This window comes from Pyricularia pennisetigena, chromosome 3, assembly GCF_004337985.1.
Source record: "Pyricularia pennisetigena strain Br36 chromosome 3, whole genome shotgun sequence".
Classification (NCBI taxonomy): domain Eukaryota; kingdom Fungi; phylum Ascomycota; class Sordariomycetes; order Magnaporthales; family Pyriculariaceae; genus Pyricularia; species Pyricularia pennisetigena.
Window position 1 is genome coordinate 6,482,491 of NC_043742.1, and position 14,158 is coordinate 6,496,648.

At 53.1% G+C, this 14,158-nt stretch overlaps 7 protein-coding genes across 7 annotated transcripts; 4 read left to right on the forward strand and 3 right to left on the reverse strand.

The window, feature by feature from the left end:
- Positions 1 to 396: 396 nt before the first annotated feature.
- Positions 397 to 1,944, forward strand: PpBr36_03510 (uncharacterized protein; the record flags this gene model as incomplete). Its single annotated transcript, XM_029890682.1, has 2 exons — positions 397 to 1,036; positions 1,154 to 1,944. The coding sequence occupies 2 exons, from the start codon at positions 397 to 399 to the stop codon at positions 1,942 to 1,944; spliced, it is 1,431 nt and encodes a 476-aa protein (XP_029753667.1).
- Positions 1,945 to 2,250: 306 nt separating this feature from the next.
- On the reverse strand, positions 2,251 to 3,543 carry PpBr36_03511 (uncharacterized protein; the record flags this gene model as incomplete). The annotated part of the gene is made up of 3 exons (XM_029890683.1): positions 2,251 to 2,799; positions 2,873 to 3,146; positions 3,254 to 3,543. The coding sequence occupies 3 exons, from the start codon at positions 3,541 to 3,543 to the stop codon at positions 2,251 to 2,253; spliced, it is 1,113 nt and encodes a 370-aa protein (XP_029753766.1).
- Positions 3,544 to 4,285: 742 nt separating this feature from the next.
- Positions 4,286 to 5,110, reverse strand: PpBr36_03512 (uncharacterized protein; the record flags this gene model as incomplete). Its single annotated transcript, XM_029890684.1, has 1 exon — positions 4,286 to 5,110. One exon carries the CDS (start codon positions 5,108 to 5,110, stop codon positions 4,286 to 4,288), a length of 825 nt encoding a protein of 274 aa, XP_029753769.1.
- Positions 5,111 to 5,582: 472 nt separating this feature from the next.
- Positions 5,583 to 6,965, forward strand: PpBr36_03514 (uncharacterized protein; the record flags this gene model as incomplete). Its single annotated transcript, XM_029890685.1, has 2 exons — positions 5,583 to 5,928; positions 6,007 to 6,965. 2 exons carry the CDS (start codon positions 5,583 to 5,585, stop codon positions 6,963 to 6,965), a joined length of 1,305 nt encoding a protein of 434 aa, XP_029753866.1.
- A 1,015-nt stretch (positions 6,966 to 7,980) lies between these two features.
- Positions 7,981 to 8,520, forward strand: PpBr36_03515 (uncharacterized protein; the record flags this gene model as incomplete). Its single annotated transcript, XM_029890686.1, has 1 exon — positions 7,981 to 8,520. One exon carries the CDS (start codon positions 7,981 to 7,983, stop codon positions 8,518 to 8,520), a length of 540 nt encoding a protein of 179 aa, XP_029753770.1.
- Positions 8,110 to 8,664, reverse strand: PpBr36_03516 (uncharacterized protein; the record flags this gene model as incomplete). Its single annotated transcript, XM_029890687.1, has 2 exons — positions 8,110 to 8,537; positions 8,643 to 8,664. The coding sequence occupies 2 exons, from the start codon at positions 8,662 to 8,664 to the stop codon at positions 8,110 to 8,112; spliced, it is 450 nt and encodes a 149-aa protein (XP_029753680.1).
- Positions 8,665 to 11,549: 2,885 nt separating this feature from the next.
- PpBr36_03517 (uncharacterized protein) lies at positions 11,550 to 12,243 on the forward strand (the record flags this gene model as incomplete). The annotated part of the gene is made up of 2 exons (XM_029890688.1): positions 11,550 to 12,126; positions 12,185 to 12,243. The coding sequence occupies 2 exons, from the start codon at positions 11,550 to 11,552 to the stop codon at positions 12,241 to 12,243; spliced, it is 636 nt and encodes a 211-aa protein (XP_029753679.1).
- Positions 12,244 to 14,158: the final 1,915 nt, after the last annotated feature.

Here is a 14,158-nt window from a genome sequence, read left to right on the forward strand (position 1 = left end):
TTTGTTCAAATTTGTCTTTTCCGGAATCCACGGCCGGTATCGCTGTCATTCACTGGCTGCTGCGGATCCGAATATCCTCTCTATTTGCGGAGTCCCTAACAAATGCAGTCGTAAAACAGGATAGATGCATAGCTTTTCCAGGGTTACGGGCAGCCCAGGCATCTAGACTAACTCGGAGGGGTATAGAACGAGCGAATACTCATAGAGGTCTAGGTAATCCAATGCAAACCACTATTAAAGCCGTCGCCAAGCCCTCCTGTTATTCCCTTCCGAGTTGTACTCACTCCATCTCGAGCACTTCTTTGCCACATCTGCATTGACTTTTTTGGGGCAGATATTTTTGACGTTGACAAATAAGCCTTGCTCGTCACGGTCAGCGTCGACTAACTTGGAACAATGCAGCTCAAGACCAAGGCTCAGCTGTCTGCCATCCTGGGGCTGCTGCTTCCCACCCTGGCCGCAGCCGAGACCGTGCTGGGCATCTTTGTCTTCCACCGCCATGGAGACCGCACAGCAAAGTCTACTCCGCCAACCAAGCTGACGGCCCTTGGCGCCGACCAGATGCACAGCTCGGGAGAGTACTACCGGTCGCTTTATGTCGCCAGCAACGCCACCAGCCGCATCGCCGGCATCTCGTCAGACGTCGCCGTCAACTCGCAGCTCAACGTCGTCAGCCCCATCGACGTCGTGCTGCAGAACAGCGGCCAGGCCTTCCTCCAGGGGCTCTACCCGCCCACCACGGCTGACATCCAGACCCTGGCCGACGGCAGAACGGTGCAGTCGACGCTCGGCGGCTACCAGTACATCCCCGTCAACTCCCTCACCACAGCCGCCACGCCCAGCGGTGCTGAGAATGACGCTTGGCTTCAGTCCGGCAGCGGCTGCGCAAAGGCCGTCGCCAGCTCCAACTCGTACTTTGCCAGCCGTGACTACCTCGACACGCTCGAGAGCACCCGTGACTTTTACCAGAGCCTGATGCCTGCTATAAACCGCACCTTCAAGTCCGATGCAGCCAACTTCAAGAATGGCTATGCCAGTAAGCCTCTTTTTCTCCTCTCCTCTTTTCTGATTCTCTGCCCACTCGCCACTTGCGCGCTGTAAACTGCAGAAACTAAAACCGAGGCTGACAAAAACCCAAAAAAAAAAACACCAGTCTACGACCTCATCAACGTCGCTCAGATCCACAACGCATCCTACCAAGGCCGCAACCTGATGACGGACGCGGTCCTCCACCAGCTCTACACGCGCGCGAGCCAGCTCGAGTGGAACCTGGCCTTCAACGCCTCGGAGCCCGCGCGGGCCATCGCAGGCGCGACGCTCGCGGGCCAGGCGCTGCGGTCCCTCAACGCGACGCTGCAGCGGCCCGCGTCCTCGCCGCGCGTCGAGGTGCAGTTCGGTGCCTACGCCACCTTCTCGTCCTTCTTCGGCCTGGCCGGCCTGCACGAGCTGGGCGCCGACTTCACCGGCATCGTCGACTACGCCAGCAGCATGTCGTTTGAGCTGGTCACGAACGCGTCCGTCCCGGCCGCCGCCGGCGGTGCAGCCGTCAGCCCGGACGACGTGAGCGTGCGCTTTCGCTTCGCCAACGGCTCCGCGTCCGCCCGGTCCCCGCCGCAGGCTTACCCGCTGTTCGGGCCCGGCGAGTCCCTGATGCCGTGGTCGGCCTTCCGGAGCAACATGGAAAGGATCGCCGTTATGGACACGGCGCGCTGGTGCGAGGTGTGCGGACCCGCGTCTTCTGGTTGCGCTGCCGGCGCGGTTGGCGCTGCTTCGGGCGGGAGCGACGGTACCATCACCAAGGCCGTTGCCGGTGCAATCGGCGCTTTGGTCACTCTTGGCTTGGTGCTTGTCACGGGTGGGCTTTTCATGGGTGTCGGGGGTCTGCGGCTCGTCAAGAAGCGGGACTTGGTGCCCGCGCCGGCGTCTGACAAGATGAGTGTTTGAAGCCGGCTTTCCAACATTGCCCTGAGGAAATATCCCGGGTGCAGCATGCTACTTGCCCGGGCTCAAGATGAGGGGGATCACGGCGTTATGCCGGATGAAATTTTGTTACGAAAGTTGGGATCAATATCATGATTTGTATATCATCCATCATAAAAGCTTAACAAAGTCATATTCAATGCCCTCCAGAAAAATAAAAATAAAAAGACAATCATTGACGGGGGTACAAAGGGCATTTAAAACTAGGGACATATTGAAGAAAACAGGACAGCACCGACAACAAAGAAAAACAAAAAAAAAAAAGGACTTTCAAGCTTGAGCGCTAACCTCAGGGGCGACAGCCGGCACCGCGGGGGCAGCAGCAACGGGGACAGGCGCCTCCTTGGCGACGGGCTCGTCCTCGCCGTCCTCCTTCATGCCGCCTAGGATCATGGACTTGGGAGCCATGGCCTGCCAGAGCTCCGGGTCGGTGAAGGCCTTGAACTTCTCGTCGTGCCACTGGCCGGCCGTGATGAAGCGGCCCTCCGAGTCCTGGAACATGGTGTCGTCCTCGGCGCGGAGGAAGTAGGCGATGGAGTAGCGGTGCTCCGAGGGGTCAAAGGGCACGACGCGGTGGATGCACGACTGCATCTTCATGCCGCTGGCGAACCGGAGGGAGTCACCGACGTGCACAAAGGCGCAGCCGGGCTTGGGCGCCACGAAGCCCATCTCGCGCGCGCCGCAGACTCCCGGCGGTCGGATCTGCAGGCCCCATTGCTCCGAGAATAGGAGCGTGAGCGAGCTGATGTCGGTGTGCTTCTGGTGGCCCATGCTGTTCTCGTCCAGGGAGTCCGAGGGGAGGTAGTGCATCATTGAGAGCTGGTAGCAGTAGATTCTGTCAGCAGTTGAGGAGAGAGATTGTCAAATGCATGCACGCGGCAACAACACTCACCGTCGTGGTCGAGGGCCTCTCGTTACGGTGCGACATCTCAAAGCGGGAGGCGCCAGTCAGGTTCATTCCGGTGGACAGAGCAGACAAGATGACCTTGGTGATGGTGTTGCAGCTGCCGATGGCGTTCTCCAGGATCTTCATATCGCTGCTAGTCTTGATGGCGTTGGGGATCTTGGGGCTGTCCCTCTGGATCTCGTCCCGCGAGACCTTGAGCATCTCATAGCCATCCTTGCTGCCGGCCCTGGCTCCGGTACGGCTTCCAACAGGCTCGTAGCTATCGAGCCATGACAAGAGGAAGTTAGTATATGCATTCTTTATGGGGACTTGCTCAGGGAGACAAAAAAGAAAAAAAAAAGAAAAAAAAGATAAAGAAAGACTCACCCCAAATGAGACGAGATCAACCCAAATTCATTCTTGGCCTCAATGGGCATCTCAAAAAAGCGGTGCATGAGGTCGAGGGTCTCCTTCTGGTCGGCAAGCATCCTCCTGCCCTCAATTCCCTTCAAGTCAAGGTAGAAGTAACCCTCCTCCAAGCAGGCATTGAGGACCTTCTCGATCTCTGCAGTGTCCTGGGAGAGGAGCCGACCATAGTCGATGGTCTGCATGGGCCAGACGGGCACCCTCTTGCCCTGCCACTCGACAGTCTCGGGCATATCCGTGTTGACAACCATGATGATAGTATGAGGATGATTGATAATATGTTTGTTGACAGGTGTTTTTGAAAGGACGGTGTTCATGTCAGATTCCAGGGTTGTTTGGACATCATAGAGGGGCATTCGCTTATATATGCCTCCCTATCCACCCACCCACTTCTCGAGTCCACCATCCCATTTGTCCTAACTAGCCAAGGTTTGTTTGCCAGGCTTGTCAGTGTAATGCACAGAGGCGCTTCAGTTTTCTGGTCTGACGAATTGGTTACTCGGGACTAATTGCTTGGGAACCCCGCTTCCTCCACTCCCCACGATAAGTCAGTCCCCGCGGGTTCTTTGATGTGCGTCTTACACACATTCGATAGATTGGGGGGGAAAACGTACAACAAGAACAAAGACCAAGACGTACATATCACATCCCGGAAGTTTCCCATTCACAACATCCCGCCTGATATGCGCTCTTTTATTCCTGCAACTTGCAATCTACCTTCCGTCTTGGGTTGCAGCGGTTAGTCTCCCTATGAATGAATGCATCGCCACCTCGGCAGATGGCGGATAAACCTACCCGTCCGTCAAGCTCTGATTGGGTTCATCTCCGAAACCCCTCACGCTGGCATGGCTTGGCGGAAAGCGTCCAGCCTCATCATTGCCTGGCCCACCTCGGATGCACCTGTAGCAACCCCACGTATCGAATACTGCTTGCACGGTAGGATTACTGTAGAAACCACGCTCAAGTCGAAGCCCCTCCTCGCAATTTCTCAAATCAGCCGTAGCGAACCAAACACCGGACCTCGATGCTCTGCCGGCTGTCTAGATGCGCGGTGCTCGGATCCTCAAACGCCGAGTGCAGAGCCCTCCGCGCAACGCCTGTCGTGTCCGAGTCGAAACACTTTATGAGCAGCACATCCTGTGGCGTCATGGACCGCTTGTAGTGCCAGCGGTGCTCCGGGTTGTGGCGGACCACCCACTGCTCCCCCTCAAAGTCGTCCTCGACCATGATGGCCGCGACCAGGTCCTGGTCTGGGACGGTGGACGAGTCCGCCACCGCGATGGGGTCCTTTCGTATAGTCTCTATGGGCCGCCAGACGTTGATGATCTGATACCGACGCTTGACAAGCTCGTCGGCCTCGTCGGGGAACTCCCAGCGCAGCCTGAGCTCGGCGCCGTGGTACGACTGGTCGACGTGAGTCTTTGTGACGGGCCCGCGGTTCTTGAGGTTCTGCAGCCCCAAGTGGTGCCACTGCGTAGGTCCCCGGCGCACCTTGTGGTTGAAGACGCGGACGCTTTCGGCGCCAGTGATGGACTTGAGCAGCTCCTCGCACTCGCGGTAGTAGACGGACCTTATGCTGGCCTCGTCGGTGAAATCCTTCTCCTGGCTCTCATGGTGGCAGTACTGGAATCCATGGCCGTCGAGGCTGTACTTGTCCTCGTCGCCAGTGATGTCGTGTATAACGAAGGGGTGCGCGCGGTGCGGGCGCTCGTTGGTGATGCGTCCTTTACCTATATAAATTGGTGTAGGTTTGGAACCATCCCCAGGGTCGTCCCAGTAATTCAGCGTCGTGGCTACGTTTTGTTTTTCGACTTGCATTTTGGAGGGATGCGTGTCTCTGTGCAGGATGGTGTAAACATGAAGAATGGAGCTCAGTTCCTTGAGATGCACCCCTTGTTGATGACTTGGGTTTACTGCCTATTTTGGCATTGACCAGTGGAGGAAGATGCACCCATCCGGGTGCTATCGGCAACAAACTCCAGGGGGTTTTACTAGGCCTAGACCCCGCAGCTTCTAGCCGAGCGTGCCGCCTGCAACCACTAAATGACAGTCCGCCCAGCGGAGTGGGGCCGTAGCACCACGATGGATTGATTCGTGTCTTGCTTGCATGAAATCTGTGGAGTTCAACACTACGACAAACCCAGTTAATCAACGCCCAGCTCTACCAAAGTAAAGTCACAATTGACAAAATACACTCTTTATCCGAGCGCCAGCAAAAATCCGGAAGATTTCCAACCGAAAAAAGCTGGCGGCCAGCCCCGTGTCTCCTGGCTTCCTTGATGAGACGACCATGGAAGAGATCGACGGTTTCGTCTGGGTCGATGCGCCGCCGAGAAGCCATTGCTGGAATGAAACCAATAAAAACCCCGACAACGATGGCCTAACCTGCAGGATCTCCGCCATCGAGGAAGCGTTGAAGCCATTGAAAGCAAGTCTATGGTCCTTGAACAAGTATATCCACGAGCACCCTGAGTTGGGCTACGAAGAGCACAAGACACACGATGCGTTGACTGCTTTCATGCAGCGCCAAAAAGGCTGGCAGGTCACTAGGTCAGCCTTTGGCATCGAGACTGCTTGGACTGCTGTTTATAGTTCTCAAAGTCCAGGGCCAGTCGTTGCCTTCAATGCTGAGATGGGTATGATCCAAGAAGTGCTGCCGATTCTCAAATGCATTCTTGAATGCTAAAGAAATCTGTCACTGACACGACAAACAGATGCCTTGCCAGGCCTTGGTCATGCATGCGGTCACAACCTCATAGCCATAGCGTCTGTTGCTGCCGGTCTGGCAACCGCTGAAGTTATGCGCGGGTTTCATCTTCCAGGAAAGGTCGTGATCATAGGGACACCCGCGGAGGAAGGTGGAGGCGGCAAGATAAAGCTTCTCAAAGCAGGCGCCTATGCAGGCGTCGATGTCTCCCTCATATCTCACCCCAGCATCGTCAATAACAGCCCAATGGTCAGGACTACGGCGTTTTCCAAGGTAGAAGTGGAGTATCACGGGCGTTCAGCTCATGCTGCCAACAGCCCTTGGCTCGGCATCAACGCCTTGGACGCACTAATCGTCGCCTACAACTCCATCTCGGTCCTCCGACAGCAGACACAGCCTGGAGATGTCATAGGGCTGCAGATCACCAACGGCGGCAACGCGCCAAATGTCATTCATGCTTTTTCTGCAGGCAAGGTAGTTCTCAGAGCCACCAGCGCCTCCAGGCTACAAGACTTGCAGCGTAAAGTCGAGGCTTGTTTCCGCGCGGGAGCCGAGGCCACGGGTGCAAGATTGGAGATCAAGAAAACTCCAGGATACAAGGACCATGTGCCGAACCGTGTCATGGCAGCATCCTACACTAAATACTGGGAGGCGTTGCCGGATATGCCAGGGCCGCGCATACCCCCAGACGGCCAGCTCACTTTTGTCAAGGCGAGTACTGATCAAGGAGACATCAGTTATTCTATGCCGAGCCTGAATGCTAGCTTTGCAATTCCCCCCGGACCCAAAGGAGGCCCTCCGCACAGTCCAGATTTCGAAAAAGCATCATCTACAGAGGCAGCTTTTGACAGAGCCATGAGAGTTGGGAAGGCCATGGCAGGCACTGCAGTTGACTTGTTTGCCGACCCTGAGTTGTTGGACAAAGTCAGGGCCCAATGGAGGCGTGACATGGCAGCTGCGAGCTGATTGATTGCTTCCCGTGACTTGCAAGACTTCAACAAGTTCTAGGGGTCTGGAACTATCTTTCCAGTAGGCTGAAATCTTTGTCACTATATCTGTGCTACCACAGGCGTCAGCACCCATGGGGCGCCAATCAATGGGGCCGGAAGATGCTGCTCCGCGTGCTGTTGAAAATTATTTATTTCGGCAACATGCACCCTGACAGACGGGATGCCACACCTACATCTTCAAGAAGTCTGGGCTTTCACTCCAAAGTATAGTGGCTTAATTGCGTCTGGTTTATACAATATGCAATCCTCTCGCACACCTGATGCTGCGAGGAGATCAGCTACCAGAACAACCAGTTCCTCGCGACATACAGGAGACGCGAGGTCCAGGACTTTGTGAGACCAGTATGTGCGAATTAATATCGACAGGTTTACCTGCCTCCGGCTATTGTTCAATTTAAATTGAGCAAACCTCAAGGGAGGAGACATTGCCCGACTCTCTTCCCCAGGAACACATGCGGAGCGAGCAAGCGGAGGCATGTCCAGCCTGCTTGAGTCTATCTAACAATATAAGTTGACTATTATGCAGATTGACGACAGCTATGGGCCTCGCTACAGGAAACCTTGGCCAGCTTTTCTGTTGTCGACTCATTTGATACAAGCGTTTCCTTTGACCAGCCCTTGATCAAAGTCATAATTGGAAATTGCTCATCCCAACACCCTTCTTTGCTTTGAGATGTAGACCTTTTTTCGCTGATGGCAGCAAAGACAGTGTTGCCGAAATCTAAAGACGGTTAAATTTGTGTTGCTATAACTGAGGACTCGCTTGAGGAGCTTAACTATGCAACCAAATATGATAAACTTCATATTGTGCACGAACGCTGACAAGACCTACCTGGGTTCAACACGTTGCACCTGGCCCTCGCAACCGGAGCTGAAATCTCTTTAATCGTTGCATATCCGAGGGTACCGACAAAAGCACAACAAAAACATCGACGGGGTGGTGGACTGAGCTACTATTATTTAGTAGCTATATGCTCCCGACCGGAGCAGTTTTAGCCATAGAACTACCAGGGCGAGACCTGTCTACATTCTGCCTACGCCATGGGCAACCAGGCCGGATCAAGGCCATACTCGCTCTGGATCCGTTGCCTGCACGCAAGCTAGACAAGGGCGGCTGTTCCGTGTTGTGGCATGCGGCGTCTGCGGATACGCAAACTGATGATCCGGCCTCTCAGTATCGAGTTTGCCATCGAGACGGCGTGCAAGTAGGAGACTCTGATGCTCTCAAGGTGCTGCTGCGATTCGGGGCCAGGGTTGATGTAAAAGCGCCTGGATTCGGCCTCACCCCTGCACATCTGGCGGCCATGTTTGGACACCACGAGTGCCTTGAGCGCGCCATCCGTCATGCTTATGATGCTGTAGGCAAAGGCCTGGAAGGTAGAAAGATGTGCTGCACGCCGTTGCACCGCGGCGTGGTCAATGGGCGTACCAAGTACGTCGAGTTGCCGCTCGAGGCTGGCGTCGACGTGTCGCGCCCCTGTGAGTGCGGCGCACTCGACCAAGAAGCCTGAATCGTTTGGCGTGATCACTGCCAACGAGTTGCCCGAAATATTACGGCTCAGAGGGGCTTCGACCAGAGAGCAAAGCTAGGTTCTCAGCACAGGTGGGAAGCGGCCAAAAGCCAACTCGTTACCCGGGCTACCGGTTTCGAACATGGCAAAAGACTTGTCGTAAGATCGGCCTCAGCTTCGGGTTGCACGGTTCTCGTGCCAAAGCAAAGTCATCATAACCCGGCAGGCTTTCCGCAACTCCAAATACCAACGCATATAGAGGCTGATTACGATACAACCTCTGTCAGTGCATAGCCCTACGAACTGCTGAAAGGACATGGGGCTCTCATTGAGCTGGAACGGACCGTGCATCGATATCCGGCCACCCAGCACGCCGGGCCCTCGGTCCTGACCTGGGCGTGGCGGGTAGTTGATGAGAATGAACGACTTTTGATGCTACACCTGGCGGCTTTTAGACTTGGCGTGTATATCACTGTATAAACTCAACTTTCTTCGATGCCATCACTGTTGCAGGCGGACACCATTAGGCCATGGAGCTGTTGGGTGCTAATTTTCACGGGACCAAAGGATGTAAAAAAATATGCCTCTCTCTATTTGGAGTGAAGCCACAACTGCAAAAGTTCCGCGCTGAAAAACCAAGCAGCCCTCTTCTCGGTTCCAAGATTTAAATGGTGGAGAAAAAAATAATGGTCAAAATGAAATGGTGAGTTGCATCAGCCGTGAATCGAACACGGGGCCCATCGAGTGTATTCGTAGAATGGCAACGATGGATTTTACCACTAAACCACTGATGCTAGTCATATGACTCGTGTTGACAGGGTCCAGACTGTTTACTCATATTGATGGTCGACCTGAATTAGTCTGGGGACCGGGTCGTTAACAGCGTCATGGCTAACTTGGAGCAGTTTCCGATCTGTTCATGTCTCATTAGCTCTGGTTGCCTGATGAAGAATATGTGCAAAAAACCCTAGCCACGTAAATCTGTGGGGCATTATTGAAAAAAAAAAAAAAAAACACCTATCTCAACAGCTGGCAACTAGTTCCTTGAGCTGCAAGTTCAAGTGCACCTCCCATATGAACTACGCTGTATGATGACTTTGAGAACAATTTTCTCGATGATAGTGGTGGTTGTTCTTGCATTCGTGATAGAAAAAGGGGAACATGTACTATGTGTTTGTGCCTTTCTTTTCGCGTTTAATTTTCGGGAAAGAAAAAAAAAAAGAGAAGGAACTTCATCTGTGATATATAGGGGCAATGACACGGACGGCGAGGCCGTGGCAAACCAAGAACATACGGCCCTGTTCTTATCTCAAGCAGTATACATGGGGAAACACATATGGGTTGGATCCTGCAAAAGAGCACAACACTGGGGTAATGGTGGGGCTCGTAACAGTCACCGTCGACACTAATGCAAGCCGAGTTGCGAGCAGCAGCCTTGAGGGTGGATCTGGTTGATATATTGCGGTTATGTCAGCAGGAGGATGATCCAAACTACCTCCATAGTTTGTGGGATGTCGCACGTCAAAACTGTCATACTATGCCGATGATCTCCTGCTAAATATATTAAAATCCTCGAGCCTAAGGAACTCAGGATGCCAAATTCCCCATACATTGGCCCATTTTCAAGCTTGCAAACCGCTAAAACTATCCAAGACAAGAGGCTTTACATGCTTGGCAGTGCTAGAACCTTGGCAAAGATGAGATTGGAGTCACGACATTTTTGTACAGCATCTGTGACGAGGGAATCTACTGTTCACACCTTTCAGTCGACAACCTCGAATGCCATGCTCACAAAATGAGCTCAAGCCTGTTAATGTATACTCGCTGGTAAAGGTTCCCCAGGTACTGCTCGATGGCGACACCGTAAGCCTCAAGGCTCGTTTCTTGTGCTTCTGTAACCCCGGATCTATACGAGCAATTCCGCCCGTGTAGTATATGCATCTTCAAAGGGGAAAAAAGCCTACAGTTACATTGTGTTTGCGGGGACGACTCGCCAGTGACAATGACAGCAGGAAAGTAGACTAACAGGCTATCTTGGGTAATCGGACTCGGTACCCCTGATCTGCGCGTTGTAGGACAGGCAAGAACAAAGGAGCTTGCAGTCCACACCAACGTACGACGTCTGTGATTCTCCAGAGTATCATGGATATCATAACTCATCAGAAGGTTGATCAAAGCTGACGACGTGCCAAAACAATGGTAACTTTTGCTAGGGCTTCCAGTATGATTTGCTTCGTAAGCTCAACACGCCATGCAAAGACTTGAGGGTACCGTGTCACCAGGGCAGCGTTATGGCGAAAGCCACATGAGACCTTGGTATGCGTGAGGTAGTTCGATATGTAGGAGTGACTTGACATATGGAAGTGATAGCGAGTACGACTAGGACCTCCGTAGTGATCTCGCCGGCAGCTTGAGGGGGTTGATAGGAACGCAGAACGGGGATGGCATCAAGGGGATGCAGTTGAAATCTATGAGGGGTGATGGGAGGATAGCTAGATGGTTCGAGTGCGCAAAAGGGCGTGAGGAGGTGTACGAATACCACAAGTAGGTGTAAGGGTATGCGCAGCAGGGAGGGGTGTACCGCGGTTGCGCGACTGCGTGTGAGGGTGTGGGTGTGGGTGTGTGAGACACTGTGTGTGCAGATGTAGGCAGAAGAGCGACGGGGAAAAGTGGGTCAGGCGAGCCAGCGACATAAAAAAACCCCAGCCCTCAGGCTTATAAACCACCCCTTCCCTCACCTTGACCATCCACTCTTGCTTCTCTTCTTCCCATTATCATACCAAACCCAAAGAGACCTGAACAGTTTCATCCAAATTCAACAGTTGGCTTTCAAGATTCACTAGAATCCATCAGGAGACCATCCAGCACATATCCTGCTTGACTTCCATTCAGTATCAGTCACGCCTGCTGCCCCCCTTTCTGTTGCAGCCCCTTTGTGACCTCCCCAGCACTGCTGGTCCTGGCATCTTCACTCGTCGAACGTCACGGTCACCCCAGAAGTAACCGGTGTCAGCTTGTACTTCCTCGCAATGGCGTACTCGTACCACCAGTACCACGAGGCGCAGACCTATCCCATTGATTACCAATATGACCACCGGCAACCACTGCACAGCTCGACCCGAGAGCGCCCACGAACCTTGGACACTCGTCCTCATGCCCCTCGCCGTCTGCAGCACGGGTATTCCCACGAGACTGGAGCGTACATATATGACGTCGGCTCATATCGGGAAGACGACCCTTACCGGATGCACAGGTCGACGCAGTATTACTACTCCACCGAAGAAGGCCGGCCATACGAGCACTCGTCCAGAAGGGATGATGAACGTCGAAGCGAGGCTTCCTCGAGCAGCAGGAGATCCGACAAGAAGGGTTCAAGCAACTCCAGGTCGACAGCAAGCGGGAGCAGCAAACGATCATCGAAGAGCTCAGCGTCACGATCGTCAACGCTGCTCACTCCCCCAGACACGCCGGAAATCGGCAGGTTATCAACTCCAGAACTCGCACCATTGAGCGCAGGTCTGCGCTTCTGCGACTGTGGGTGCAGTGACGGGTACCACGAGGAGGAAGAAAGGTACCTCAAGGGAAGAGCAGCAATGGACTCGAAGCGTATGTCTTGAATTCATCCCCCTGAGATTGCAACCGGCCAATGCTGACCTCGATGCAGTGCGAAATGCAGCTGAGTACATGGCACGAGGTCATGACCGGCCGAACGGGAGGAGGTGAAAATTGAGAGGCCTCTGTCGAAGGCATCCATTTGCCAATGCAAGTGGACAAAGTCGGGATTGGTGTTTTTTTTTTTTTTTTCTGTCACTGCTATTTTGGGTCGGCGTTGTGGGGCAAATCTGGGTGATGCAAGCGGGCGAGGCGTTCAGGCGTTTGTTTGACCTCATCAGGCGACAGTTGGTTGGTCTAGAGATTGACCACCTATAGACATTGGTTGCCTTTCTTTCCACTGCCACTTTGGTTTTTCACCAAATGTTGATTTCTGTAAAATAAAAGGAGCTATAGGTGCCTCCGAAGAATCTGTAAAATTATTATTGTTGCAGTTCGAGCCCGTGACGCAAGTTCTATGCTGTGCATGAGCAAGGTGACAGGCAGGCCGAATTCGACGGGGTCAAGAGGGAGGCCGCCGTCGGTAAGGCTCGACGTTCGCGTTGTGTAGCAGCACAGTTGAACGTATGGCCCCAATCTTCCAGGCAGAAACGCCCCACAATTATCGGGTTCTGGCCAGTCACAGGCCTTCCTTGGTAGTGCGGGCTCGCCTGATGGGTATTCTCATGATCGCGGACATGATTGAATCTCTGTTATCTGCAGGCACGGGTTTTAGGTCGCTCACCAGCGCAATGGGTCGCTTTTCCTAGGACAGCGTACCTGGGTTGCCTTACCAAGGCTAACGATTACCGAATTAGAATATTCAATTCGTTTTCTCATTGTCGAATTGAGTTTCAGGTGTGGCTACGCAAACGGTCTACGCAAACAGTCCTACAGCTCTTTTGCCTACGCCTGGGAATGCGCCGATGCGCAATCAAGGACGTTTGAAGGACTTTTGTAGTACTCGTGTGGGGTCTCCTCGCAGAGAGAGTCCAAGACTCTGGAATTCCCCAAAACTCTGTCGTAATTGCACTGTGCGAATAGGACAATTCTGCAGTAGTTTTTGCGGTAACTGTGCAATTAGCTGGATGCACTCACTGTCAAGTAGTTATCACAGAGTGCTTTCGTATTGACCCACAAGTATGCTGCCAAGCCGCATACATGTACCGACAATCCTCGGCGATGATTGAGAAATATTTTGATGAGTCATCTATCGCGGCAGGCGGCTCAAAGATTCGACTCACATTAATTGGAGTGACAGCTACCCCAAATCCTTCGAACCAGCCCTGGGTAAGGAGTCACCACTGGCACTAGCGACTCGCACTGCAGCGTGCTCGCATCTTCACTACGAACCACAAAGACGGCTACCTGCTTGCGTGAGGAGTCATTGACAATTCAGGGGGGAAAAGAGACAACGAATAGGCGCATAAGGGTTCCTCGACAAATGCAGCCAATCATAGCAACCTGAAAATCAGGTGGTGTAGTAGTGCAAGCGCGGAGAGCTGTAATACATGATGCCAAAATTTGCTTTGTGATTGAATCTGGTGCAGGGTAGCTGCGCTATAGAATACAGTACAGGGGATTTTGGCAAATCCAAGCCACCAACCTAGATCTCCCGTGCGCGAGTTCGCAGTTCTTTGTCTTATTTAGCCATGGAGAGAAGCAACACTCAGTAGAGCTTACGTACCAACCATACCATACTTTAACATCCAATCATGCTCAGTCAAAAAAAAAAGTACTTGCCTGATAAGGATGCAAGCAGACCTCGTGACTAGATGCTGCTTCGCGGCAGTCGGCGATCCGATATCCGAATGCCAAGCCTTATATCCTCAAGCTTTGACACATACGGAACGCTTCATGTGTCGCGCAGTAAGTGGCTGGTGATTTAGCAGATGACCATCGGAAATTATTAGTGATGGTCCAGAAATAAGAAGCATTGTTTCAACGTTCCGGGAGGCACTTGGCCTTGAGTTGTTTAAGCTTTCACCCACGTCATTGTATCCATAATATGTCGCACATGTTTGAGGTCTAGCTGAAACCCATCAAT